General features: G+C 37.2%; 1 protein-coding gene across 1 annotated transcript in view; it reads left to right on the top strand.

Moving 5' to 3' along the window:
* The window catches only part of UBL3 (ubiquitin like 3), a 56,401-nt gene extending 30,748 nt beyond the window's left edge, over window positions 1-25,653 (top strand). Inside the window, exons 2-5 of the mRNA XM_059493604.1 lie at window positions 15,492-15,600; window positions 19,131-19,217; window positions 23,405-23,482; window positions 23,891-25,653. Of these exons, the coding sequence (XP_059349587.1) occupies window positions 15,492-15,600; window positions 19,131-19,217; window positions 23,405-23,482; window positions 23,891-23,943 (327 nt within the window). The 3' untranslated portion in view covers window positions 23,944-25,653. The remainder of the gene's footprint in view (window positions 1-15,491; window positions 15,601-19,130; window positions 19,218-23,404; window positions 23,483-23,890) is intronic.
* Window positions 25,654-26,596: the final 943 nt, after the last annotated feature.

Genomic DNA, 26,596 nt, shown 5'->3' with positions numbered 1-26,596 from the left:
CTCACCTGTCAGATAGCTGACTCACTAACAAATGTGTTCCCAAGATGACAAGATTGAATGTTTCTGTAATGTGGTAATGTTTAGATCCTAGGCAGTATCCAGCGGTGTATGCTTATTCTGCTTCTCAGGTCCTTGATTTGTTGTGTAAATTCTGCATAATGTTCATATAACACTTATTTGGTATGATCTGATGGGCTGTTTCTTGCAAGCCTTGCTTGTTGAAGTAATCAATGGAATAGTTATATGCACAGGAGAATTCATTATATTTGCTGAAAAGGAATTTCTGAATGAGGATGGGAGTGTGGAAAGCAGATGATGCCATGGCTGTGTCTGGCACAGTGAGGGACAGTGTTACTTGTCGCAGGTTGATGCTGATTGACTCTCTGCTGAATAGTCACCCAAGCCTTGCGTGACTTAAGACAATAGTTTTCTTGATAGCTGTTTTGTATGACAAACATACTTCTCTTTCTAAATGCCAGATCTTCCTTTCAGCTTTGTATAATTGTTTCCCAAACTGATAGGGAAGAATGGAATAAATCTGACTATGTGGACCTTCATTTTCTTCCTATAGAGCAGCTGTATTCTTCTAGGCTGTCTTGTGTCTATGTGCTAGACCCTTTGTAAGAAGTAGTTACATCTACAATTCTACTACTGTGCTGTAATTTTGACTTGGTAATTAGCTAGAAAATCATTTGCCTGATAACTGGAAACTTTTGAACCGTAATACTGTTAGCATCAGGTTATATGTACAGAACTGACCTTCGGCCAATATACATACGTATTTCCCTAAAAACAATTTTATAATAATGGGTGTTGTGACTCCTGACTGAGAGGGCTTGCTAAATTCTATTCTTATCCTCTTCTCTTCAAAAGCATGGTTCCATTAACTTTATTGTGTCATGGCAGGAAGTGCAAAACTGTAGCGTCTTTCTTCCCTCTAATGAAAAGATGCCTTTATATATTTTTATACATACATACATACATACATACATACATACATACATATATATGAATAAAATTCTTTTTGTTAAAGATTGGTCATTGTTGCTGACATGACGTCTGTCCACAACTCTTGAGCTGAACACGTTGAACCCCAATAAGGAAGACAATCTTCTGGCTTGTTAGTTTTTGTGAGAGGTTATTCTGTTTCTTGTAACATCAATGTAATGCTTCGATTGAGATAAATACAAAAGTTTAGTAGTTGTCAGGGAATTATTCTTCTCTAACTACAGCTGGTTATAGCCAGTGGTGCCAGTGAAATTTTTCATAACGTGGTCAGTTGATGCTATCACTGTCAGGCCTTTTCCTTAGTGAAAATAGAGGTTTAGAGGGTCTTTCATACCTATAGTATTTGTGGAACTATTAATAAAACACTCTTAATTTTAAATCAGCATTTGTCCTGTAGCCTGGAAGTAATATTGTATATCAGGCATAACAAATAGCTATCCTAAAAAACTTAACAGTCTGAGTACACAAGAAACAAAAATGAGGAGAGAGGGTCAGGTCATCTCCGATTGGGTCATCTCCAGGTCTCAGAGGACTTGGACATGCAGAGGTGGCAAGTACTGTGTGCTAGCTGTATTGACCACGTGCAAAAACATGAGGACAGGCAAATTTAGAGTTTTGCAATATGACTTAGGTCTAAAATGATTTTATTTTAGCAAAAGTCACAACGTATGAGAAGAAAAGCATGTTAAATTATGTATTCTGCTGTTGCCTATGTATATAGATTCAAACAAATTAGTTCAGGGAGGTAATACTAATTCCTTTTTACTTTAAAGATAAGGATCATAGCTACTTGGGGAGCTGTCAGTGACATACCTCTGTGGTTGTCCATACCTAGTGTTTTGTAAATCATAATTAAGATGCAAGCTAGAACACATGTTGCCCCAGATTCACAGAAGCCAACCTTACTCACTGCTTTGACACAGAGCAGATGGCTTGTTATAATGTAGTTGTTGATGCAGTAAGAACTGAGAGCCGTGACTGGTGTTGCTTATAATCGCTACTGATTAAAAGATTGTATTGCCTTCAAGAAGGCATCACTGTTCTCTCCTTGTGGTAAGGATTTAGTGACATCCTAGACCAAGAGGATATTTATGCTTAGAAGATGCCTGAATATCAATTGGGTCTTAAATTTGTGTTATTTGTGTGAAGATAGATTTTTTTCTGAAGGGCTGAAATGAAGCATTTTTATGTAATTTAATGCTTTTTGTGTAGACTCTGGGCATGTAAGACAAATGAAGATAGAAGAAAGCTCTGAAAAAGCTTTTCTTATAAATCTTTTTTTTTCCATCTTCACTAAAATCTGTTTTTCTTTGAAGAAAACTCTTGTGTGGAGGAAAAAAAGTTAAGGTGCCTTCCCATGCAGACACACTGTGGTAGCAAGTACTTCACAAAGCCACAGGGTAGTCATAAAGGGATACTGCATCAGAAACTAAATCATCCAAGGAAGTTGAGTGGTAAGTTAACAGCTGGTAAATTGTATGTTTCTGACTCTACAGAAGTCTTTACAATTCTGGAAAAGGAGGAGACCAAAATAAAAGGCCAGCTTTAACTCTTTTAGTCATTAATAGGCAGTCTGGATGTGCTGGTGCTCTTCATGATGGAAGCAGGATAAGAATTACTCTTAGACTGAGAGCTGGTTGGAACAACAAAAGCACTTGACTGGCTTCAGAGGGGAATAAGCTGTGCCTTTTAGTGTGCAACAGTGAATGCAGAGCACAGTAAATAACTGCATCAGACCTTATTTGTGATGTCATTCCATTAATTCAGACAGTTGACTTCAGCAAACTTAGCTTGGGGATGCATTAGTGCCATAATGTTTAAATAGAAGAAAAACATGTAAGGTTTCTATAAACATGGTTTAAATTTTTGTTGAACATTAAGGAGGGTAACTCATTGAGGAAGGAAAAAAAGGAAAAGAAAGTGTGTTCATTATTCTATTCTGAGAAGTACAGGCAGAGGTTAAAGTCAAGCTGTTTGCTCTTGAAGAGTTGTATTCTGAATAAATTGGCATCAGCATCAAAATCCTTGATTTTTATCACATAATTCAGTGTTTTCTCTGGGCTATTTTAAAAGGAAAACAATTAGAAAAGGTTCTGTTCTCATTCATATCTGAGTTGCTTGGTTTTGCTAGAATAAAAGAGTTCTCTGGTCATTGAAACATCCATTTTGATTAAAATAGGAACTATATTTTGCATCAGAGACAAAAATATATAATGTCCTGTCTCTTGCCTTTAATTATCACAGCTCAGCGATTTATGTAGTGCTTTGGAATGGCAAAACTTTGGCTGACTGCCATGATACACAGCAGGCCCAGAGAAGCTAGGAATTGGTAGTTATTAATAAAAATTTAATTTTATGGTATGCCCACCCAAGTGATCTGAAATATATCTCTAAGTCAAGGTGCAACTCTTTGCCTCTTTCATGTTTTAAAAGATTTTAAAGATTTTTTTCTATTTTGTTTTTGACATACAATCTCAAGGCCTGAAAAATTTCATACTTTGTTGTTGCTGACCAAGTTAAAGGACCTGTCAGCAGAGTCCCAATATCACTGTGAAGTGAGAAGCCACAAATCTGACCTCCTGTTGCTGATATTTCCATTGGGATCTAGGTCCTGAAAAATCCTAAGGAAGTTTTGTTGTTTTTTTTTTATTTATTTACGCAACAGAGTTTATATGAGGAGACTTCCATAGAACTGTGTCACTCTTTATTTATCCTTATGGAGTGACTTTTTTTTCTAAGTTTTTCAAGCTGTGTTTAGTTGAAATGGAAAATAGTATTTTTTTAGCTATAATCTCCTACTTAGTCACAGTGTGATGTTTTCTGTATTGCACAGTAAACTGTATTAAATAACATATAATGCAACACTTATTGCAAGAGAAAAGAGAAGATGAAATTGGATTCAGAAGGTTGGGTTGTTTCCTTGCTCTTGTATTATTTCTCTTCTGCTCCAAATCAGACTATTTTTGTCTGGTTTTGGGGGCCTGAAGTGTAGCACATTTTAAACACAGGCTTTGTGTTGGAGATCAATTTGTTTCTGAGGAAAAGTATAATCTCATGCTGTAATCTTCATGAGTAAGATCTCATGAATCTTTATGCTCTCATATGTAAGGAGTAGACCATTCATTTCCAAGACAGTGGGGTGATTTTTCTGTGGATTTGTATGTGGTTTTGTGTGTGTGTGTTTTATGTTTGGGGGTCTTTTCTTTTTAAAGAAATCCTTTTCTTCCTTATTTAAATATTTCCCAAGAGATTTTCTGAATTGGCTACTTACTTGTGTCTTCTTATGTATATGTTCATGTACCTGAATATCCACACTGAAGTGATCCTTAGTTAATGCTCCTGCCTCACATGGTAGAAAGGGGAAGCAAAGGGAGGAGCAGTTGGACTTCTGCAATAAAGTCTAGCTCAAGAATGCAGAGAACCCAGTCCATCCATATTATGTTTAGGTAACTAAATATGAAAAATAATGTTTTAAAACTTCATTTAAAAACAAACAAAGAACATTTTTAAAAACTGAAACTTTTCTCCTGAAAATTAGCATGTGGAACTAGAGGATATCCACGAATCAGTGCTGCTTGCAATTATAATTATTTTGATTGCTCCAGTAAATAGCAGCTCCCTTGAAATGTCCATTTTTTTTCATGTATTTTTAATGTTTTCGTTGTGTTCACTTTTTTTTTTTCCTCCAAAGAGCTTTAGTTTTGGTCAAATTGAGCTGATGTTTATATTCATCCAGGCTATAAGTGGAAGACTACTTTGACTTTTGTCTATGGTATGACCTCTGTGGGTTATAAAACTGTAGTATCTCCCAGTCTAGGTAGTCTTCTAGGTACATGGTTAAATCAAATTGAACCCTACAAAGTTGGTTAAAAGTAAGAAAAAATAATTGATTGGGGATTATGAAGGGATAGAGAGTATGTCTCTGCTGCTTGTACTTGGAAAAAGTAGCTGCATATGGAACTGGTTCTGTGGAATTGTATGTTCTCCTTTGTTAGCAGCAGTGGTAGTGTTGACTTTCAAATTGCAGGTGTTAGGCATTGCACAACATCAGTGTTCGCAGACTTGATGGTCTTGCATCAGTCTTTTACAAGGTGCCACTGAACTGCCCTAAATAATATTTTAAAATAATACTTAAATATTCTCCCTACAGAACACAATAGAACAATTATTGAGTTATAACAGAATTAAATCCAAATTTAAGTGACTAGAATTATCATTAATAATATTTGTGGGGTGGACTCTTAAGCTTCAAATATCAGCTTAATAGGAGAGAATGAAAACAAGGTGTTGGGCTCATCCAGGGGCAGCTCTTGAGAAGAGATGGCAGAATGGTAGCACAAATGGTACACGCTGATTGCATTTTTAAATTCTGGAGTCAAACACTGGGATGTGTGTCATTAAAAGATATTTTTAGGGAGACAGAGATTGAAAATATAGAAACAGACACCTTTTTCTCTCTCTCTCCTACTCACACTCTTTCCCACTTCAGAAAGAAACCCTGGAATGCTCTCCTCTGTTGTTATTATATGTAAGTTCTGAAGAAGGCATACAAATGCCCGTGTTGGAGCTGCAGCACTAACTGCATGCACTACAGGCCAGGGACCCCAGGGTATGTGACCCCAGGATGGGCTGGTTCCTGTTTTACAGGTCCCTCCTGAGAGCAGGAGCTGTAAACCACCATAGATACCAAACCACCTCCCTGTGGCCCTGCTGACCAGAGCTAACTGGTTCAGCCTGCAAACAAGAACTTCCCTTGTGGGCATTGCAGTTTTACTGTTTCCACTCTTGTGTTTGGAATTGACTGGCTCAGTGTGGCATACTGATGGCTAAAATGGCCTCTACCCAAATTTCATGTTAATTTGAGTATATCAGTTTCACTGTTTCATGTTTTAATCACTTTATTCCTCAGTGAAAGCACACTTATTCCAACACTGAGTTGAAAGAATGAACTCCAAAAATAGCAAACTTGAATGCCACTTTCTGCATTTTTTACTACCTATTTATATTAAGTTTCCTGAACTTCTGGCATGTGTTAAAGACAAGTTAAAGGTCTTCGATGTCTTCTGTCTTGTAATTTGCACATTAGGATCATGATGGACTAAGACAATTATGTGCAGGGTGAAACTGCCCTGACTATGGTTAATGAGTAATCAGAGTAGGTCTTTGAGTCTTCTCTGTCAGAGTGAATTCTCCTGGGAGGCAGCAGGAGACAGTTTATGACTAAAGTATGTGTGTGGGATACGGTGGCCAAAACTCCACTTGACCTGAGAAGACCAGATACTTGATCCAGGTAAAGTAGTGCCTCAGTTTTGTTTTACTGCTGTGAGACAAATTATTCTGTGTTAGAGTCTTACTTCATTAAATAATGAAAAAATATTTTGCTAATACAACGAGTATGTTGTAAGAAAAAGTTATTCTTCTGGTTTTAAAGTCTTGTCAAAGTTGATTTTCAGTGAAAATTCTTAATTAGCTCCAGCAGGCACATTAGTGTGTTGTGTTTACCTCATCCCTCTCCACAAAACCCCAAAAAACCAAACTAACCCAGAATTGTTTCAGGAATGCAAATAGACAGGATAGTACAGGAAACTGTATGTAAACTTGACTGAAATCCACTGTATTTTGCTGCTTATTTATTACAGTGGCTGTATTCATTTCTTTTGAAGAACAGTGTTTCCTAGATATTTCTTCTGAAAACATAACCCTGAAACTCATTGGAAGATATTGCCATTGTTCCTATGTTACTTGAACTGAAGTGAGGAAATGGATGAAGTGTAACCAGGCACTAGGATTTTAAGTTCAAGAGTGTCATGGTTTCCATAGAAACAGCTAGTTCTATCATAGCTACTGAGTTAAATGCCTATAGGATTTTGCTTTTTTTTCCCCCTTGAAGTAAAATTTGCTTATGCTCTCTTTCGGTTTTCTCTTTCTTTTCACTTCAAGTTTCTCAAATTTGCTAACTAAATTTTTAGCAGTTCAAAGCTTCCTTATCCATTCCTTGTTTGAGAAAGCAGTTGCGCATAAAACCATATTTGTTTCACTTTGGAGTAGTCTAAAGGTGAGTGTGTCATTGGAACTGGTCTGAAGTTCACCTTAGCCCTGCACAGTGACGCAGGGTGCTGTCACATTTACCCGGTGTCGTGTTGGGATTGCCCTACTTTCACAAGTGCTGTGCCTTTGAACAAGTGACACAGCTGGCAATGGACCTTCAGAGCTTTGTTCATTCACATGGACAATGTAGGTTTCTTTTCATTTTCCATGTCAATCTTTTTTTTTCATAATACAAAGGAAATTTATTACAGGTACTGCAAGTGTTGTAGAGGTTGAGCAAAGCTAAATACAGGGGTTCTGAGGGTTGCCAAGTGTAAATTTTAGGTGTTCAATTGGGGAAGTGTGGTTAAGTTACCTGTATTTCCTATAAAGTATCTGGTGAAAATAGGTGGCTAGAAGTGTGATTAATGAGAACTGTAGTTTAATTTATTTTACCAAGTGACTCTTGAAGAAGAGTTCAGAATGAAGGATCTCTTGTCTCTCATTGAGAATGCTTGCATTCTCATTGCTTGCATTATAATTTTGCTCTCTTACTTTCTTACCTTGGGCACCTCAGTCCCTCTCCCAGCTAGTTTCTTGGCTGAGAAGGAGCTAATACTATTATTCTAGATGTGTCTCAAAATCCCAGAAAGTTCTGGAAATCTTCAAAAGGCTGCTTGGGGAGATGACCATTAGTTTCAATGACCACAAGCTGATACAGTTAAAATCAAATGGAAGAATAAACAAAGCAGAAGTATATGTAAAGGCTTTGGATTTCAAGGAGGCAGATGCTGATTAAACTAAATGTAGTGGGTTAGTATTAAGGAGTGTGCCTGAGGGATTTGCATGCTTGGTGTTTCTTCAGATATTTTATAACTTAATTTCTTCAACCTGAAGAAATTAAGTTATAAAATATCTACATGCTAGTTGAGTGAAAAGATGTGAAGAGAGACTTTTGAACTTGACAGATGAGTAGCCATCTCGGGAAGGATGCTGAGGAGGAACAGAGAAGAAATAATGGAATAAAATTCATTATTTCTATTGATCCAAATCAGATCAGGACAGATTCACCAGCTAGTTTTCTCTGGAAGGAGAGTGTTTTCCACATAGGGGAAATGCAGAAGAGGTGTGTGACGGTGGTCACAAGGGTTTTGAGGGTGAGAGAGAGACGAGAATGTTGATTCCATGTTCAGAAGGCTTGATTTATTATTTTAGGATATATATACTACATTATAACTATACTAGAAATAAAGGGAAGGAAAAGTTCTCAGAAGCTAGCTAAGCTAAGAATAGAAAAGAATGAATAACAAAGATCTGTGTCCCGGCAGAGAGTGAGAGCAGCTCTGCCGTGAGTGGTCAGTAAATCCAAACATCCACAGGGGACCAATCACAGATGCACCTGTTGCATTCCACAGCAGCAGACAGCCATGGTTTACATCTTGTTGCTGAGGCCACAGCTTCTCAGAAGGAAGAAAAATCCCAAGAAAGGATTTTTAACAAAAGATGTCTGTGACAGAGGTGTAATCTGCCTGGCCTTCAGTGAGTTGCTGATGTTGCATAGCAAGGGATCAGCTGGGGAAGGCTGGGGAAGGGTTTGATTGAGTATGTGACTTAGGTGGAGAAGATGGCAAAGTACAGTGTTCAGGATGTAAGTGTCAGGCTGTCAGTTATGCTTAGTGGAATTCCTTAAAGATAGTTTTGGGACCAGCTGTCTTTGTATTGTTTTCATTTATGCCTCTAAGACAAGGAAAATCAGTATGCTGATGAAAGTTGTTGATGATGAATAGTATAGAAGATGATTGTAGTGTTGCATGGAGATGGGATTATCTCAAAGACTGAATTAAGAGGAACAGAATTAGTCGAATTACAATAAGAATATCCTGTACATTACAGGTGATTAAAAGCTGTATTTTGAAATGCAAGCTTGAAAGTTTATGTCATAGAAACAACTGGGCCGGAGAGGAGCATTGTGAGATTACTGCATTACAAATGTAAGACAGTTGTGATGTTTGTAATTGAAAATGGAGAAGCTTTTGCAGTCAGTTTAAGGAGGTTCTAGTATCATTTTATGAATTCCTGAAATACTGTATATCATTCTAATTATGCATACTTAAGAAAGTTTAAACAAAACTAAAAATATGGATAGGGATTAAAGTGGATTGTGGAATTGTTCACTTTGGAAAGGACCTTGAGCAATTTTCTAGCCCAAGCTCCTGCTGGAAGCGGACTCACCACTGAATTCAGACCAGATTGCTTGAGGCTTTGTTGGTTGGACCTTGAAAATCCACAAGGCCAGAGCTTCCAGAGCATCTCTGAGTGACCACTGTTTTGAGATCCTCAGGGTGAAAACCTTTCTATCTGATCACAGTTCAGTCTCTTGTTTCCATTTAAGACCATTGATCTGTTGATTTATGACCATTGATCTGTTGATCTTCTGTCTTGAACAGAAAGGGGTCCTTTGGTAATTTAGGCATGGGAAGGCTGCTAATAGGTCCCCTCCAGGCCTACCAAGCCCAGTTACCTTAATCTCTATTGATGTGTTTTAGCATTCTGAAGACAGTGTTCCCATCAAGGGCCAGGCTTTTAATGAGGAGAACCTTTGCTTTTTAATTTTGGCTAAGTGTGTCCTTGTCTGCAGATGCAGAAGAAAGCCATCAAAACCCCAGGGTTTTTTGGGCTAAAGCGTGATGTGCATGTGACATCAGTGAGTGTAACTTATTCAAGAATAAATTTAAGCTGGGAATGAGAAGAGAGCACTCAGTGTAACAGCTCACGTTCTACAACGGACTTGCAGGACATGTAAAAACTGAAGTTCTTCATTATATTCAGGTGGATGCATTCCAGGAATGACCTGGTGTTCAGAACCTGCAGGTCCCTGCTGACTTGACTTGTGTGATGCTTAGACTGTTATTTGGGCTTTGTTCAACCTTGTATGTAAATCTGGTGGAATTCAGTCACTAAAGTGGGGGCTGAGAGGTTCCTCTTTGGCCTAGAGCCATTAGGAAACCTTAATGTGTCTTTAGAGACCCAACTTACTTTTTACATTAATGAACTTGAACAAGAAGGTAAGTGTATTGGATGTTGAGGAAAAAATTGTTTTGTGCATGTATTTCAATCTTCAAACAGCTAAAGAAAAGCAGTTGGTTTAAACTTGGGGCTGCATATGATGTAGTGATATGACACTTCTCTGCATTTGAATTGTAAGTTGGGGAGCAATCTTAAGCTGCTACTGGAGGATAAAATTGATAACCAATTAGCTTGTTTAACTGAATAGATGAGAAGTCAAACATTAAGAAATTACATTTCCAACCTACACAATGTTTATTGATGTTAAAGTGACTTCCCATTTATTTAACATTAGCTGTGAAATTAGAAGCACTGTGACGCTAAGATATTTTGTAGGTATGCCCTAAAGAATGAACAAACTTTGCAGATGCCTAGAACAAAGAAAACACAACTTACTCTATGTCAGCATATATGTGACCCAAATTTCTCTTCCAAAAATTGTGGTCACAGTTGTTACTATAATCTTTTCATAAATACAGTTTTATTTTTGGATGGTTTTCTGTTTGGTGGGGGGGTTTGTTGTTGTTTGGATAATATAATCTATGCTGAAAATTTTTATTGTGTACTCAGTGCAACTGATGGGGGAGTTACTGGAGCTGTGATTATGAGATTGGGGTGGGGGGGAGAGGGTGAGATTTGCATGCTCGAGATCACAAACAGAATGTGCTATTACATAAGAGTGCAGAGGGGATGTAGACTGCAAATTGTATTAAAACCTTCTTCTGATACTCTGGCTGCCCTTGACTGCTGTCAGCAGTAAGGTTGCAGTGGATGCTACAACACAGAAGTGTGAGGATAGTATCTCTATCATGTTGTTGTAGCAAAAGGCTGGAACTCCCTTTGGTACCCTGAAAAAAAGAAAAAAACCATAATCAGGACAGTTGTTCTAACATTCCCAGTTGAAAAGCAAACTTGTCAGGGCTATGAGAATTGCAAAAGTTTTTTGTGACCAAGACACTCGACAAGAATAGGTGGAGGGGCTTTAAGCATACAAGGAATACAGATACAACCTCCTTGGCAGCTTTTAATGTAGGAAATAGGATAGCTCAGGTTGCTAAGAATTCTTTCTTAACTTGAAAAATAAAAACTTGATGCTTTTGTGTCAAAATTTCTCTACCTAACCAAGACTTTTTTCTTCACTTTGAGTTATTGTGTATACACATACAGGTTTATCTTCTCTCTTTCTTCTTTTAGTTCTGAGGTTTCTGGAATCTCTGTAATTTTTTCAGATCCCCTATAGTTTATTTGCAAGATGAAGTAGTACAGCAGTTGCAAGTTTTACATTTACCAATATTCTTGAGGGAAATGAGATTGGATTCTAAATTTAGAGGCAAGTTTTAGGATTTTTAGGATTATTTGCTTCAAACCCTTTGGGGTAGTGTGATAAGCAACTCAAGACTAAGATTCCTTCAAGCCAAGATTAAGAAACACAAATATATATATATATATATATATAGAGAGAGAGAGAGAGAGAGAGAGATAAACATGCAAACTAAATGTGTCAGTGGCATGCTGTACTATAAATAAGAAAATGCTCAAAGCTTTCATTAGAACAGCTATAACTTTGCACTTCATATAACATCTGCTTGACTGACTTCAAAATTCATTTTGGGCTTCTGCTGACATGGGATGATTTCTTTTTTTTTAATGAAAATATTTATACTGTGTTTTAGACATCCTTTTTAATATACCCTGTAAAATGATTATCTTATCTCAATGTGCCTTTTATATTTCATAGTAAGACTAAGAAATGCTCTTCAGCATCAAGAACCTTATCCATCTTGGGGAGGTAGAGGGAAAGAAGGATCTCACATTTTTCACTCTTCCCCCTGCCTCCCCCCTCCCTCCACATATTGCTTTTATTGATTTTATGGAGTATATTAACTGCATAGGTATGACTTAATGGAATTTTCCAGGAAGCCAAGTTAGTTTTGGTTATTTTTTAGTGATATTAATCTCCTTTCTGTATTCACTGTAGTGTGCCTAGTGATCTCAAAACTCAGTAGTGAGAATAAAAAGAAATGTGTCTTCCTAATGTGGCAGAAGAAGAATAACTTCACTTCTGTGTTAACATAACGTCTATGTTAATGCAGTGCCATAATCATACTTTTAAGTGCTGAGCAGGGCTAATCTTTTGGGGTTGTTTTCAGTCATCTCCTTGTAGGATCCAAACAAAGTAGTTCTAGGGAGTGGATGGTTTGGTGTTATGTCTGCTACCTAGGAAAGTGCTGTGGTCTTAAAACCAGGTAACCCCCACCACAGCTAAATTACAGAGATGAAGCAAAATAAATCCTTAGATACATTATATAAATTCAGAGTTTGGGAACTGCTTGGCCAGAGGGAGCAAGCTAAGGGGGTGTCTCATGAGCCAGTTAGAGTATAGGAAATGGATATGGGGAATTGGAGTGAGAGGCAAAAGAGCTGCTGGTGAAGAAGCTAAGGTAGGCACTGGTGCTGAAAATTTGGGGTTGGTTTGTTTGTTCTTTTAAACAGGTAGTCCATTCCAAGCACAAGTAACAGTTTGTGATGTGGTCTGAACTTCCTAAATTTTTGGCAGTATTTTAAAAAGGTGCATTAATGCTTTAAAAATAATGAGGTATAGAGAGAGTGGAATCAAATGCGGTACACCCCACTTCCAAAAGCTGGAGTGTGGCAAACTGATGAAAAGAACTTACTTTCTACATGCATAGTTTTATAGTGTCATCTGAATATGTACTTAGTAACTGATGTGGTGCTGTTTTGCAAACTATTGGTTAAACAGGAGAAATTAAAAAGTATTAGAGAAACTGTGTGTCTGTGAGCCTCACATAGAGGACCTGGCTGAGAGCGGGGGAGGCAGCTCAGAGAGCGCTTGTTGTTAAATTCATTATGAAACAAGTGTCAGATCAATTTTGATGTTTCCTAATTCATTTAATGACAAAGGTAAGTGTAAAGATGTCCTGCTGCTAGAATTCATTGGTGACATGAAGTTTGAAAAGTGCTTGTAATGCAGAGAGGAAGAACAGCTTTGGGAGATTTCTTAGGTCCAGTGCCCAGACATGGGATAAATCTGAAACATCTTTGTGATGCAGAATACTTCTTTATACCTAGCCTCCTTTCTCTCTGAGGGATGGAGTAATAGGACTGGGATGAAATTTGTAGCCATGTTCTTTAGGGTGATACAGCCAAAATAAAAGCTTGGAGGCTGAATAATTGAAAGGATCAAAGTAGAAAAGAGTGCAGAGTAACCGAGCAAACAGCGTGGTGCAGTTATGAAGAAGGCATATGTGCTCTTGGGACACAGTCATAGGTGGTTCCAGTAGACAGAGGACATTACTGGTGGTGTTCTACAAGCATCTGGTTAGACATCATGTAGTATGCTTCAGAAATTGTCATTTGTTTGGGGAGAAGATAGAAAAAAATGTGCAGAGACAGGCTCCTAGGATGAAAGGAGAAATAGTTATCTCACTGGAGAAAGCTTGAAGAGCTTATCTGGGGTAGTCCAGCTAAAGAAACTGTGTATGTGAGTGTTGTCTATACATACACAGGTGGAGACAGTAAAGAGGGGCAAAATACTGAAACTGGAAGCCAATATAAACAAAACAACACCTGAATATAGTCCAACTTTTTGAAGCTGTAGTTTCATCACAGTAGTTAGGTTTTTGGAGTAAACAAGAACAGTAGAACTTGAGCTGCTTTTCCTGCTAAATATTGGTGAAATCTGAAAATAATTCCTTAATCATTGTGGAAATCCCAAAGAAAACAAACTTTATTGTGTATAGCCAAATGTATTCTGAATTTTATGAAGAATTCTCTTCAACTAAACAGCATTCCCTCAGTTTCTCTCTTTCAAGTTTTTTTTTGTCATCTCATGGTATGCAGTGATGCTCTTGGAGTGGCTGTGGTGCTTTCTCAGAGACAGCTGCCATTTGCTTTCCTGGCCTAATGGGGGAACTTGTATTTTTCCAAAGGGTGTTAGTGGGAGGACAGGGAGGAGAACTTAGCCTTTTATGCTCACTCCTTTTGTACTTGCTACACTTTGAAATAGACACTGAATTGCTTTTAGGAGGGGTCATTTCCTTCATTGACCTTGCAGTGTGCTGGATGGTAGAGATTGTAATTTGGATACCTCCATTAGGTGCTTAAAGATAGGTGGGATGAATCCAAGCCAAAGCATTCAGGAGGGAATAGATGATCTGTCTAAAGAGCTTCTGAAATAAGTGGAGAGCAGGCAGCTGAGGTAGGGCTCTTATGTTCAGAAGATGTGATGCACTGAGATCTTTTTCGAGAAGTCTAGAAAACTTGGACTTTGCTGTAAATTCTGCACTTGATATTTGATGTAGAAAACAGTTTGCTGAATTCCAACAAAGAAAGCTTTGTTGCAACTTACCTAAAGTGAGAGCCACAGCTTGAGAATGTGACTTGGAAAAAAGTATCCAAGCAGTTAGTCTGCTAAAGTCTCACTGAAACTTGATGAAATGTGGGCCCATAGGTCAAAGTACAACAGCAGCTGGACTCCTGCTTGCCATGGGCATTGCTAAGTGCTACCAAATGTATTTTGTGACCTTGCAAACAGTCGCTTGAGGAGCCAAAATTTAATCTCTTTTGCATTGTAAATAATGTCATAGTGAGCTCTTTATATGTGTTATTTTAATGCTATATGGGAAAGAAATTATATTCAGTAGTTTGCAAATAGAGGAGAGGAAAATTATGGCTGAAGGTGCTGTTGGTTGTATGGAGGAAATTAATGAAAGAAAAATTACGGTGGGATGTTATTACTTTGTTGCATGTGGACCTCACTTTGCTTGTGGTAAAAGACATTTGTGGGACAAAGTTTTGGATTCAGAAGACTGGCAGGGGGATTCAGGAAGGCAGCTTTGTGGCAGCTGGGAGCAAGGAAGGATGCTGTCTAACTCTCTGGCATTTTGTAGGAGATGCACTGGCTGAGATCAGGAGGGAGCATTCTAGGGCTTTTATTTAGACTCATAGGGTATTCAGGTGCAGATTTTGATATTTTAATTCTCTCTAGGTTAATTTTTCAGGTTTATACTTTTCCTCTTCATTCAGGAGCTATGTTCCTTATGTGTAATTGCTAGAGTATGTTTCTACCTTGTTGAAAGCTATTTTTTACTGGCACAGTTGATTCAATTGCTAACAGAATCTTCTGGTGTTTATAATCAAAAATACCAGCTGTTAGAATTTAATCCTCCTAGATTATGGATATGTGAACAACATTCTGTTGACCTCTTTGACCCTCTTTTTAACATATGTTAACATGTTAAACTGTTTTCTCAAATAATTTGGATCAATCTTGCAAAACCAACAACAGTTTTTAGTAACTGTAACAAATAAATAATTTAAGTTGTCTCTGTAAACTTTCCTAATACTGATGTTTTGGGGTTTTTTACCAGATAAATTTGCGCCTCATCTTGGTAAGCGGGAAAACAAAAGAGTTCCTGTTTTCACCGAATGACTCTGCTGCAGATATTGCAAAACATGTGTATGACAACTGGCCAATGGGTGAGTAGCAGCGTGGCTTGGGCTTTTTAACTGGTGAGCAAGGAGATTCCCTGTGTATTCAGACTGAAGTGTCAATAAACTGATCTCTTGCTCAACATTCAAATTAAGTATGTGTATTCACTATCTGGACAAAGATTTATGCAGAAATAAGGTGTCTTGCCTTCTTTTTCACAGTTCCTTCAGTTGGGCAGATTTTTAGATGTCAGAACTGTTTCCTACTTTATTTCTGAAATCTGCTTCCCCAAACTGAAGTACTTCTTTCCCCCTATCTTTAGACACTTTTCTTTATTGATCCATTTAGAGGATCTAGTAAGTGTGAGGAAATGTTGGAGATATAAAACCTCTTATGTGAGAACAGCTAAAATAAAACATTGGAAGTCACAGGAATGCATTAGTGAAATTGAGTCTGAAGTACTTTTTCCTTACTGCCTTATCTTCAAAAGGATCTGTAATACTGATATTTCTTTAGGAAGAAAACGAATATAAAAGTTCATTTTAAGAGACATTAGAAGACTGGATGTAGTTTGTGTAAATATACTTGGTGTCATGCAGGAATACTGGCTTTGGAAAATGGACTTGAGAACTTAAGATGTGTATTCACATATGTGAATAGCTCCCCAAAACAAAGTGCTTCTGTTCTCCCCAACTATGATTTCATGGGAAAATAGCCAAAACCCAGACATAGCATTACATAGGATGAAAGAAAATGCTTCTTTTGGTACAGGACTTCATTTGGGTTACTGTTTTGATGTTAAAAAGACTACTATTTAGACAAACTAAAACATTGCACTATCTGTTTCTGTGGTGCCTTTGTCAAAGACATATGGTGGATAATAGTTTCTGCCAAAAAGTTAATGGTGATAATCAGTATTTTAGGCCTTAAACTGGTCTTTGAGGTCAGGAAAAAAGTTCAGTTTGCTGTTTGATTTGCTGGGATGCAGTATTATGTATTTAGTAAAATATGTAATGAAGGAGGAGGTTTTAAGTCCTCTGAAGTATTAGTTACAGAAGTAAAATGTTTTAAAAAATAGGTTAACATAGCTTCTGTGCTGTACATATTTGAATGTACATATGTACATAATGTACAACATAGTTGTCATAACCAAATGTTCCTTGTGTACATTTATCTGAATTGGTAGAGGCAGAACTGGATTTTTTTTCCTTACTCAAGTCTGTGCCTGTGAACATGTGATATCATGTTCACAGTCTTGTGAAGAGCTTGAAAGTTGCAGATTCTGAGTTTAGAGTTGGGAAGAGACCCAGACCTTAAAGTCTCTTCTTTAAAAAAGTAGAACCAGACATGGAAATCTCAGTTCAAATACCTGCTGTCCTGGGGGAGTACTCTAAATTTTGATGAATATTTAATTGCTTCTGCAAAGAAGAATAATCTCAATTTAAATGGAAAAAAGACATCTCACTTCAGAGTAGCATATAGATTTTCACAAACATTTGCCCATTAGATGTTTTCAGACTGAGAGTGCTCCTTTTTGCCACAGGACTGAGAAATCTTGATGAGGACTAAAGTTGCCTTGAAACAGAGATGTTACAATTGTTTTTACCACCATTTGGACTTGTCATGATCTTGTGGGGAAAAAAAGAATGAAATAACCTCTGTCACATGCTGGCAGGATTAAGGCAAACCTTGCCCCACCTCTTTTGGCAATACAGTTGTTAATTAAGGATGTCTCGACTTGCAGTAGAAAATGCCAAATTTATTTTAATGTATATCATCTAGATAGGCTACCTGTTCTCTTCTTCTCCTCCCCATTTTCTGCTAAATAATACTAACTTCTTTCTTGTACAGCAATTAGCTGAACTTTAAAAAAAAAGGTAGATTCAGTGAGTCCTTGGCTCATTTAGTCATCGATGGAAATTAAAATTTGAATTCATGTCATAAAGAAATGTTTCAGACTTCCAGCCAAGAAGCAGAAATTAAAAGGATGGGTAACTTGACAGCTTAACAGTGACAAAATACCTGTGCCAAAATCTAGTCTGTCTTCTTTTGGTTGTGCTTTTACATCAGTATGGCACTGTCAACTGGCTAAATTTCTCTTTACAGCCACAGTATAGTGGAGTTCAGACTGTATGGAGTAAAAAAATCCAAAACAAAACTATTATGGTAGCAGTGCAATAATTCAGCCTTGATGTAGCCCACTTCACAGCACAGCGGAACGGGCATGTGCTTGAATTGCAAGACAATTGAATCAGCCCCTAAGTGGAAATACTTGAAATTCAAATAGCTTTGGTTGCCTAATTTGATCTAATCTTATAAACCAGGCACATGGGAGCACCTGGGAGTGTAGCACATTCTACTGTTGGCACCAGCCTTGCTCCCACCGCGGTCTGGGGCTGAGATGGCTCCTGCTGCCCAGTCTCTGCCTGCTTGCTTTTTGCACCAGATGCCTCTCTGTACACTCTGCAGCTGTGGCTTTTGTTTTACATGCTTCCCCTTCTACCCTTTTCAGTTCTTCTCCTTTTGTGGTGCCAGTTGCTATTGCCTGTATGTTAATTGTGTGTTCCCAGTGAACAGGTTGGTTTCTGTGGCTTGTCCTGATCTCTTGCTGAATATTGATTTTGCTATATAAACACTACAAAAACAGAAAGAGAGAATGTTTGTGAACAACTGTAGCCAGATATCTGGTCATCTAAGAAACAGAAGACACTGTATTCCCAGAGAGACCATTTAAATTCAACATTTCAAGGCTTTATGATACTTGTTCTGAAAGCAAAGTGCATATTTATTTGTTCTTCACATTGTGACAGGGAATGGGAAAAGAGTAGGAAAGACCATTTAAGCTTATAATTTATTTATGATAGCTTAAGCATTGTAGGAAAATGCAAGCTTGCTTTTTTTTGAACCAGTGTTTGCTACATAAAAACACTGAAACACATAAAAATGGATGGGCCTTGGAGAAGCTCCTTAAAATGTATTAGTGGGTGCTCTGAGAGCGCTCTGTGGTGGCGTCGGGGGCTGCTCAGGTCACTGCCCCCTCCAGACATGGAACTGGTTGGATCTGGCCGTCATCGAACTGCGCTGAGCTGCCTGCGGAGCTTTTTTTCAGGGCTGTGATCTCAGAGTCCTGTTTCAAGTGACCCATCACATGAGCGCTCGCTCTGTGTGCGGCAGCTTCCCGCTGCTGGAGAACGGCTCCAGCTAGTCAATTAGCTGGTGATGAGAGGGAAGCCTCAGAATGGCCTGGATATCAAGATTCAGGAAGCAATTTGCATGTATGAAATATTTTCTTTAGGACTTGTGTATCTGCTAAATATATCCTGCAGTCTGTGACATCAGTAATATTTATACTTGCAGACATAAAATTACGTGTTTCAATGCCCAGGATCAAATAATAGATTCAAGAATAGACTTCAGGAGTGCTGGCCTTGAATTGTCTTCCTGTACCTTCAGCCTGTGTTCTCTCTTCAGTGTTTTATACAAGAGTCCTTTCCTGATTTTCTTCCTGGGTAAAGGTGAGAGAAGTCACAAAAGATGTTTTTATTACAATGTAACTGTGAAAATTCTCTCTCTTCAGACTGGGAAGAAGAACAAGTCAGCAGTCCAAATATCTTGCGGCTTATTTATCAAGGGAGGTTTCTTCATGGCAACGTGACATTAGGAGGTATGAAAATAATTTTTATTATACGTGTTACAGTTTGGCAAAAGGGGATATTTATTTACAGTTCAATGAATACTACTTTATTGTTCAAGATCACAGGATGGCCTGCTTTATACTGCTGTTCTTGTGCATACAGTGACATTGTACTTTATTGCATATTTTTCCATCTTGTTACCACGAGCTGTTAAACTTTGCGAGGTCCCACCTGCCAAGTCAAGTCTCCTCTCACACAAAGCAACTGTAGTGCTGCTTTTATTTGTTGTCTTTCTAAATGGAATATTTTGTTCCACCTCTCTTACACTGCATTTGCAGTACAAGCTACTTAATAAATATCTGAAGTATTTTAAAATGCTTGATAAACTTTATGATAATTGGTCAAACAATACTTTAAATCTTCGTGCAACGCAGGGAGACACCCTGTGAATGAGAATGAGGGGAAGCATTCTTGCTGTCCAGTGCTCTCCCAGGGATACAATTGCATAGTTATGTGAAAACAACAGTAAATGGCTTCACTTCGATTGCTAAGGAAATGCAATTCAACTGTGCCCCCTCGTGGCAAGTGTTTCCCCACGATTACGCATTTTGGTGGGAACCCTTCATAGAGGTGTGACACGCATTTGTTAAGTCATCCCTCCTTTTGTAGGTAGCATTTGCCAGTGGGAATATCAGCTGTATCAATGACTAAACAATATGAGACTCTCCATTCTTTGCCAGTTTAAAAACTAATTAATGCTTCTACTTTGTATGTTCGAATTATATATGGTTTGGTACCTGAATGCCGTACAGAAAGGAGAATATAATATAGTACAAAATCACCAATTAATTATTTTGAAGTTAAGAGGAATCTGAAAATAATATTTCTGGACTGCTTATGGTGATGTTCCAGGAAGAATTGACTGGGATGATATAGCTATTGATTCACTTTCTACCATTCCCAGTGTTGCCTAATGATGTACTTATAGATTTACTCTCCACATATATAAATTTTTAATGCTTCTATATATACAAACAAGATCATTGTCAGCTCAGCTGGAAGAACTCTGAAATTTTTATTCACTCTTTAATTTGTATTTTTACCAGGTGACAGTGAGTGCAGCTAGTAGCAGTTGGAGTAGAGTTGAAAGTCAAATGTTAAGTCTTGGATCATCTCTGCAATTAAAGATGCTAGTCTTACCCTACATTTCCAGGCAAGGATAGCTAACTGGGATTTACTTTGCCATTTATTTACTTTACACTTTACTGAGTGCTGCTCTTCACCACCAGTATTTTTCCCTTAGTGACATTTGTCTCAATATGAGAAAATGTTGAATATCTGTTCAATATATTTAATATATTATTTAATGAATTAAGCTGAAAAATAATAGCTGCATGCTGCTGACTATTGCATTAACTCAGGTCTATGAATTTTGAACACTTACTTGGGTTCAGGGCATTTTAGTTCATTCTTAATCACTCATGCGTTGAGATTTAATCATCATGTTTTTACCCCAAGGATCTTACATGTATATTAGTGTTTTTCAAAAATATTCTTGTTGCTGCATTGTTTTAAGAAAAAGAATCCCTAAAACCTTGGCTTAACTTCAGCACTAATGAAGTTATCAGGAGTAAGATTACACAGCTGAAAGTGGAACAGGAATTCATGAAACAGCCTGAAAAGACTCTTACTTTTTGTGTTGTTCATTAGAGGTAACCTTAAGTGAACTAGTACCTCTAAAAGGGAGGTGAAGGGGGGAGTTCATTAAACAATATTCATATTATGTTTCTTAACTTAGCTTAACTTGCATTAAGCTTTTCTAGCTGCAGTTCTCTTTGAGTTATAGCACTTAGTGTTATATTTGCTTTAGGTGATTAGGAAATATTGACTGGAATTTGGACCTCCTGAAAATCATTTTATCATCCAGTGAAACAAAAGTTTCCCAGGAAACAGTTTGATGTTTTTCTTTTTAATTGGAGTCCATTTTTGTTCACTTGTACCTTACATGTCTGTGTAGTGTTACGAATTTAAGACTCCTATAAACTAAGATGCCTCAGAAAAGAGAAATTGGTAGAAAAAAGTGCTTTTGAGTGAAAAACTTTATTTTTGATAAATCATGCCTTATGATACCCCTTCTGAATGGCCTGTCACTGCAGGAACAGCAGAGCTAATGGCACTGGGAGCAGTGTGGAACAGACCCCTCTGTAAAGCTGCACTGCTCCTGCCTGCAGTGCTTGAGCCACACTGCTTTGCTGTACCCTGCCTGTGCAGGGGGCTGGGGAGTTGGCTAGCAAGGCAGAGTCCCTTCTTCAGCTTCCAACAGGAAATTTAATCCTTTAGCTAAATATTTGTTCTGCGGTTTGCATTTCGAATAATATTAATTAGGGAAGTAATACATAATCAACAGTTCTCCATTTCTTGGTAGATAATGGTAATCAGCAGCATTTGCTTCCTTATTTACTGGTGAAGGGAAGTTTAACCCACCATGTGCCATGCACATTCCAAAAGGGGGTGAAAAGTAAGTTCTGACGATAGAAAATACAAAGCAACAGTGGAATTGAACAGTTGGGAAAGGAATTAAATACAAATTGGCTAAACTGAGAGAAAGGGGTGAGAACACAAAGAGAAGAGCAAGAAAGGATTACTGAGCATAGGTTAGACTGCTCAGTTGCTGTCGTGGTGCTCCAAGCAAGAAGCTGGAAATTTCTAGCAAGAACTTGTGTAAACTGTGCAAACTACTAGCTGAAATTAGTTAATATAAATATTAGCATAGTACTACTTGATTACTGTAAATAGTTAATCTCCACAACTCACTAGTGATGTCTCCTGAATTGTGTTGATATTATGAAAGATGTTCCTAATGTGATTATTTTGTAATTCAAGAGTTTATATTATGAAGACAATCCTTTTCCATGGAGTTTGCAAAGAGCATATTAACAGTCAGTTACAGTTTTCAGTTGTATCGTGGTGTCAAGTACCCAAAATGCATCATCTTTGTCAGATTTCAAGTTTTCAACAGCTTCTAGTTGCAGGGCACAGGCAGTGCTTCAAGTAAACCAAGCAACTTTCAGATTTGCCTTTCCATAGAGATGGCTTTTCCCAAAGTACAGCTGCTTCAAAGAATCTTGTGGAGTTCTGTATCACTTTGTGAGCTTACACCTGTGTTTGAACCTGTGTTTAGATCATAATTTGCATTTATTTAAATAAATATGTAGGCAATGAACATGATTTAATAGTGGTGTTGTAGTGAGGCTTTTTATTGGTGAATCTTTAATCTATGCTGTAGGGATTAAAACAGAGGGGCATTTTTTGCTTCATTTGCCTTCAGGTTTATTGCCCATTCTTTATTCATTTATTCACTTAAAATGCCATTTCACTGTGTGTGAAAATAAAAGCGGTAACTTGAGTTTGATAGGACAAAGTCTATTCAAGTCAGAATTATTTGTGTATTAAGGATTAAATTTCTTGTTAAATTTATCACTGACTTTTTTTTCCACTATAAAGTAGGAAGGGCAGAACTTTGCCAGAAGACCTTTTATTTCTTAGAAAAACAATCAAGGAAAATAAGTATGCAGTGTATTTTTATACTTAAATTGGAATATAGAAATTATTATTTTAGTTTCAGACACAAGCAGAATGAATTGTGGAAAGCATCATTTTTAAATTTTTTTTGTTACTAAAGCTCACAAAGGCAGCATTTTGACACCTACTACTTTAAATTTGATATTTTTCACATGCAGCTGATGTTACAGATTAGTATTAAAAGGCAAGATGCAGAGATTTTGTATTTCAAGAAATCTGTGTCATGGATCAAAATATGTGTTAGGAAAATCTGTTTTGCTGTAGAGGCTCAATGTTTTGATATCTCAGGAATAACAACTTGGTGGCTGCATTAGCAATTTTTTGCATCCTTATCATTAAAGAGTGCTTAACCACCTGAGTCTTGGCATTAACGCCCACTTCACTTTTTTACTCAAAAGAGGAAGGCTGAGCTTCCTAACAGGAGTATCATGTCTTTAAGAATGCAGTGTTCTAAGTGACTATTGTCATGCCCTGAGTCCCTGATTTACCAAACTTCAGCCAGTAAGCAGTTCAAACCTAACAGTATGAACTTTGGAGTAGGTGCTAATCCAATTACAGTTAGTTTCAACTGGGTATTTTGGAGGGGAAAAGGCTGATATAATGTGTTAATAACTCTCCCTTCTTCTTTTTGCAGCATTAAAACTTCCTTTTGGCAAAACAACAGTGATGCATTTGGTGGCTAGAGAGACACTGCCAGAACCAAACTCTCAAGGTAGGCTGGGCACTAGAGGAGTTTCTTATTTGAGTACCTGGCAGAGTGGTCAGGTCTCTTATGGGCTCTTTGAGTATTTCATTGTAGAGAAAAGTCAAGTCCTTGTGCTCTTTTGTGAAGAAGTTAATGGAATGCTTTTCTACATGTTTATAGAAAACTAAGAAATTAACTTTCTGGTTTAGCATTTTTATATAGTGCAGAAACTTACTCAGACCTTAAAAGTTCTTGTTTTTATTGTGAAAAACTAGTCCTGATTTATTTTTCAGTTATATATGCACGTGTACAGCAATAAATAATTTTTTTTACTGGAAATAATTGAGAACAGACTTGTATTAAGCATACTCTCACACAGAACAGCCTCATTGCTTTAGAAATGTAATGTAAGTAAAACTTCCCTCTTCTTTGCAGGTCAAAGGAACCGTGAAAAAACTGGAGAAAGCAATTGCTGTGTAATCCTGTAAACCCTGTTAGCTTTACCTGCTAAGTGTGATGTAATATAGTCTTTGTCTTTCATGCTGCTGGAATAGAAGAGGCCCTACCTTGCTTCAACCACCTGTAGGAAGAGCCTGTCTGTAAATCCATGGAACTGAAATAATACACGAACACTGTCTCATTAGTCTTTTTTAAAAAAAAAAGTGAAAAATCTATGAACACTTTAGTTGTTTATTTTTTTCAATTCCTCCTTTTTGTTTGTTGAATAATCTTACAGTACATCACTTTTTGAAAAAATTCAGTCTCCAGAAAAGTTTGTGTTTTTTTTCCATAGCAGGAATCTTTTTGCTACCACAAAAATCTGCATTAACCGGATCTAACCAGTCAAGCTTTCTAGATGCAATTTGCACTAAATATGGTTGACAGTATATTTCTCCTCAACAATCTCTAACAATATTTGAGACATCTAGTAATAACCCACAATGTATAATGCAACACTGGAAAATAGTATATTAATAAGTAAAACAAATCTCACTTATGGCCAAATCAAAGGAAAAACTGTTAAGTCAATTCTACCTAAGTCAACCTCGGTGGCCAAACTGGCACAGATACTAACTAAACCAAGTCTAACTATATATCTTTTCACTGCAACAAAGAAAAAATACTATGTGCCTGTAATTTAAAAGCACTCTGTAGAGGGCTGATGAAACTGATTTTTTGTTACTGTGTGCACTCCGATCATGTATTAGTTGAGTGCTTATTCAGACAGCACAAACAAGTGCAGAGAGTGCATTTCCTAGCCTTAATATGGGAGGGGTAGTTTCCTGTAGTTCATAGGCTTTTATTATTGTGCATAAATGTTAGAAAACATCATTTACTAATCAGTTTTATGTATTTGAATATTGGCAATTGGTGTTTTTCAGTCATTTTTCTCATCTGTACCTTAGACTTCAGTGTCATGCTTACTCATTAGAGATTTCAAAAGAATTATTAAAATTTAAAAAGCAAAAAGAAAAACTTCTGCCATAGTACTAGTTTTGTTTCTTTACATAATCTGCATTTGGAATTAGTGCTTGCAATGGTATTAAAATCAGAAGCTGATTTTTGAAGGCATACATAATTGAAAAGGACGCCATTCTTTTATTTCATATCAATAATTTAAATGTTGATATGCTAAAGAAATTTGCACAGCACTAAAGCATGAGCTAGTTTCATCTAAACCTGTAAAAAATAAAAATAAATAAAAATTTAAAAATATAAAAGATTTTATATTTTTTCACTGGGGAGGAATTCTTCCTGGGTGAAATTACAAATATGTGTAGAATATATTTAATAAAAATCTTATAAAATACATAACTATAGAAGTTAAATATAGATTGGCGTGTAGTATAATAGAACAATATTCCATATAAATAGCTTTAGCCTTTAAAAAACTGAGTCACAGGTTGACATTGTGTTCTGTACTTAAGTGTCCACAACTCTTACAGATGTTCTGTGTAATCGTTTTTCCGAATGATTGGCATCATTCAAATGTAAACAGGTTATTTTATTCATTGTTACTGCTTTGATGAAATGCTTTATATGCAGTAGATTTACAAAAATATTGTTCATACTGATCAGAATTAAATTTGTATAGAGCAGAGTTTTAAAACAAATTGTAAATAGCACTAAACATTTTCTTTCTGCAGCCTGTACTGATAGACTCTTCTGTAAACTAAATAAAAGAATATTGTAGTGCATTTCAGTGGTGTTTCAAGGATTGTAATTGGGCCTGAACTGCTTTTAATAGTACTTCTTAATCTAGAAATTAAGTAAGGACTCCATTTTATTTATTTTTTAAAAAGGAGGGGCACAAAGCTTGCTGGAAATGCTAATGGGATTTATCACTTCCATATTTGTTTTCCTTTCACTCCATAACTGGCCTGGAAGTCTTTCTTCTGTAGAAGAGGAATGTGAGCCTGAGCAGTTGCAAAAGTGCAGCTGTGTCAGACCCTTGTGTGCCTCCCAGGAGCCGTGTCCTCAGACTGTGGGTTTTGCAGTTTTCACTTACTGATCGCAGAGAGCACGGACATTCCCCTTGAGGTGCTGGGAACTGAGGTGACACCACTGTGTGCTCATTACCAAAATGAACCTTGGGAGGGGGCTTTTCCTTCTGCTCTGCAGTGTGGTTGCTAAATAAGGAACTGTAGGGACACAATCCTTCTTTAAAAAGACAAAAGTGTGATAGACTTCCCTTGTCCAAAATGCTGACCACCCAAGTAACACAGAATTAGATGGGAAATGGCTATGATAGCACAAGAAAAAGAAATGGTCTGAGACAGGACATGTTCAGTTAGTTAAACAAGTCTTTCAAATGCATTGATTTTGAAAAATAAATGCATGAGATGTAATTAATCCTAGTTTGAAAAAGTTGCCAAGTACTTAATACAGAATAAATACATGAAAATCCAAAAGCTTCCATTTAAAATATTTGGTGAGGTTCTGTAGCAAAGTATGTGGAGTTCCCTTTTGTTAAGGTGAATAAGATGCATATATGCACATGTCCAAGCAAATCCTTAAATACTGCCTGGAATTTAAATCATGCCAAAATGACTCCTGCAGAAAGTGGATAGAACAGTTTACCTGAATTTTCCCACCAATTGTCAGAGATCTGCTCTTGGAAGAGCATTTCTGTTGTGGTGT

The sequence above is a fragment of the Ammospiza nelsoni genome, chromosome 2 (assembly GCF_027579445.1).
Source record: "Ammospiza nelsoni isolate bAmmNel1 chromosome 2, bAmmNel1.pri, whole genome shotgun sequence".
NCBI lineage: Eukaryota > Metazoa > Chordata > Aves > Passeriformes > Passerellidae > Ammospiza > Ammospiza nelsoni.
The sequence above is the reverse complement of the archived record's forward strand: the minus strand, read 5'-3'. Positions and strand labels throughout refer to the sequence as shown.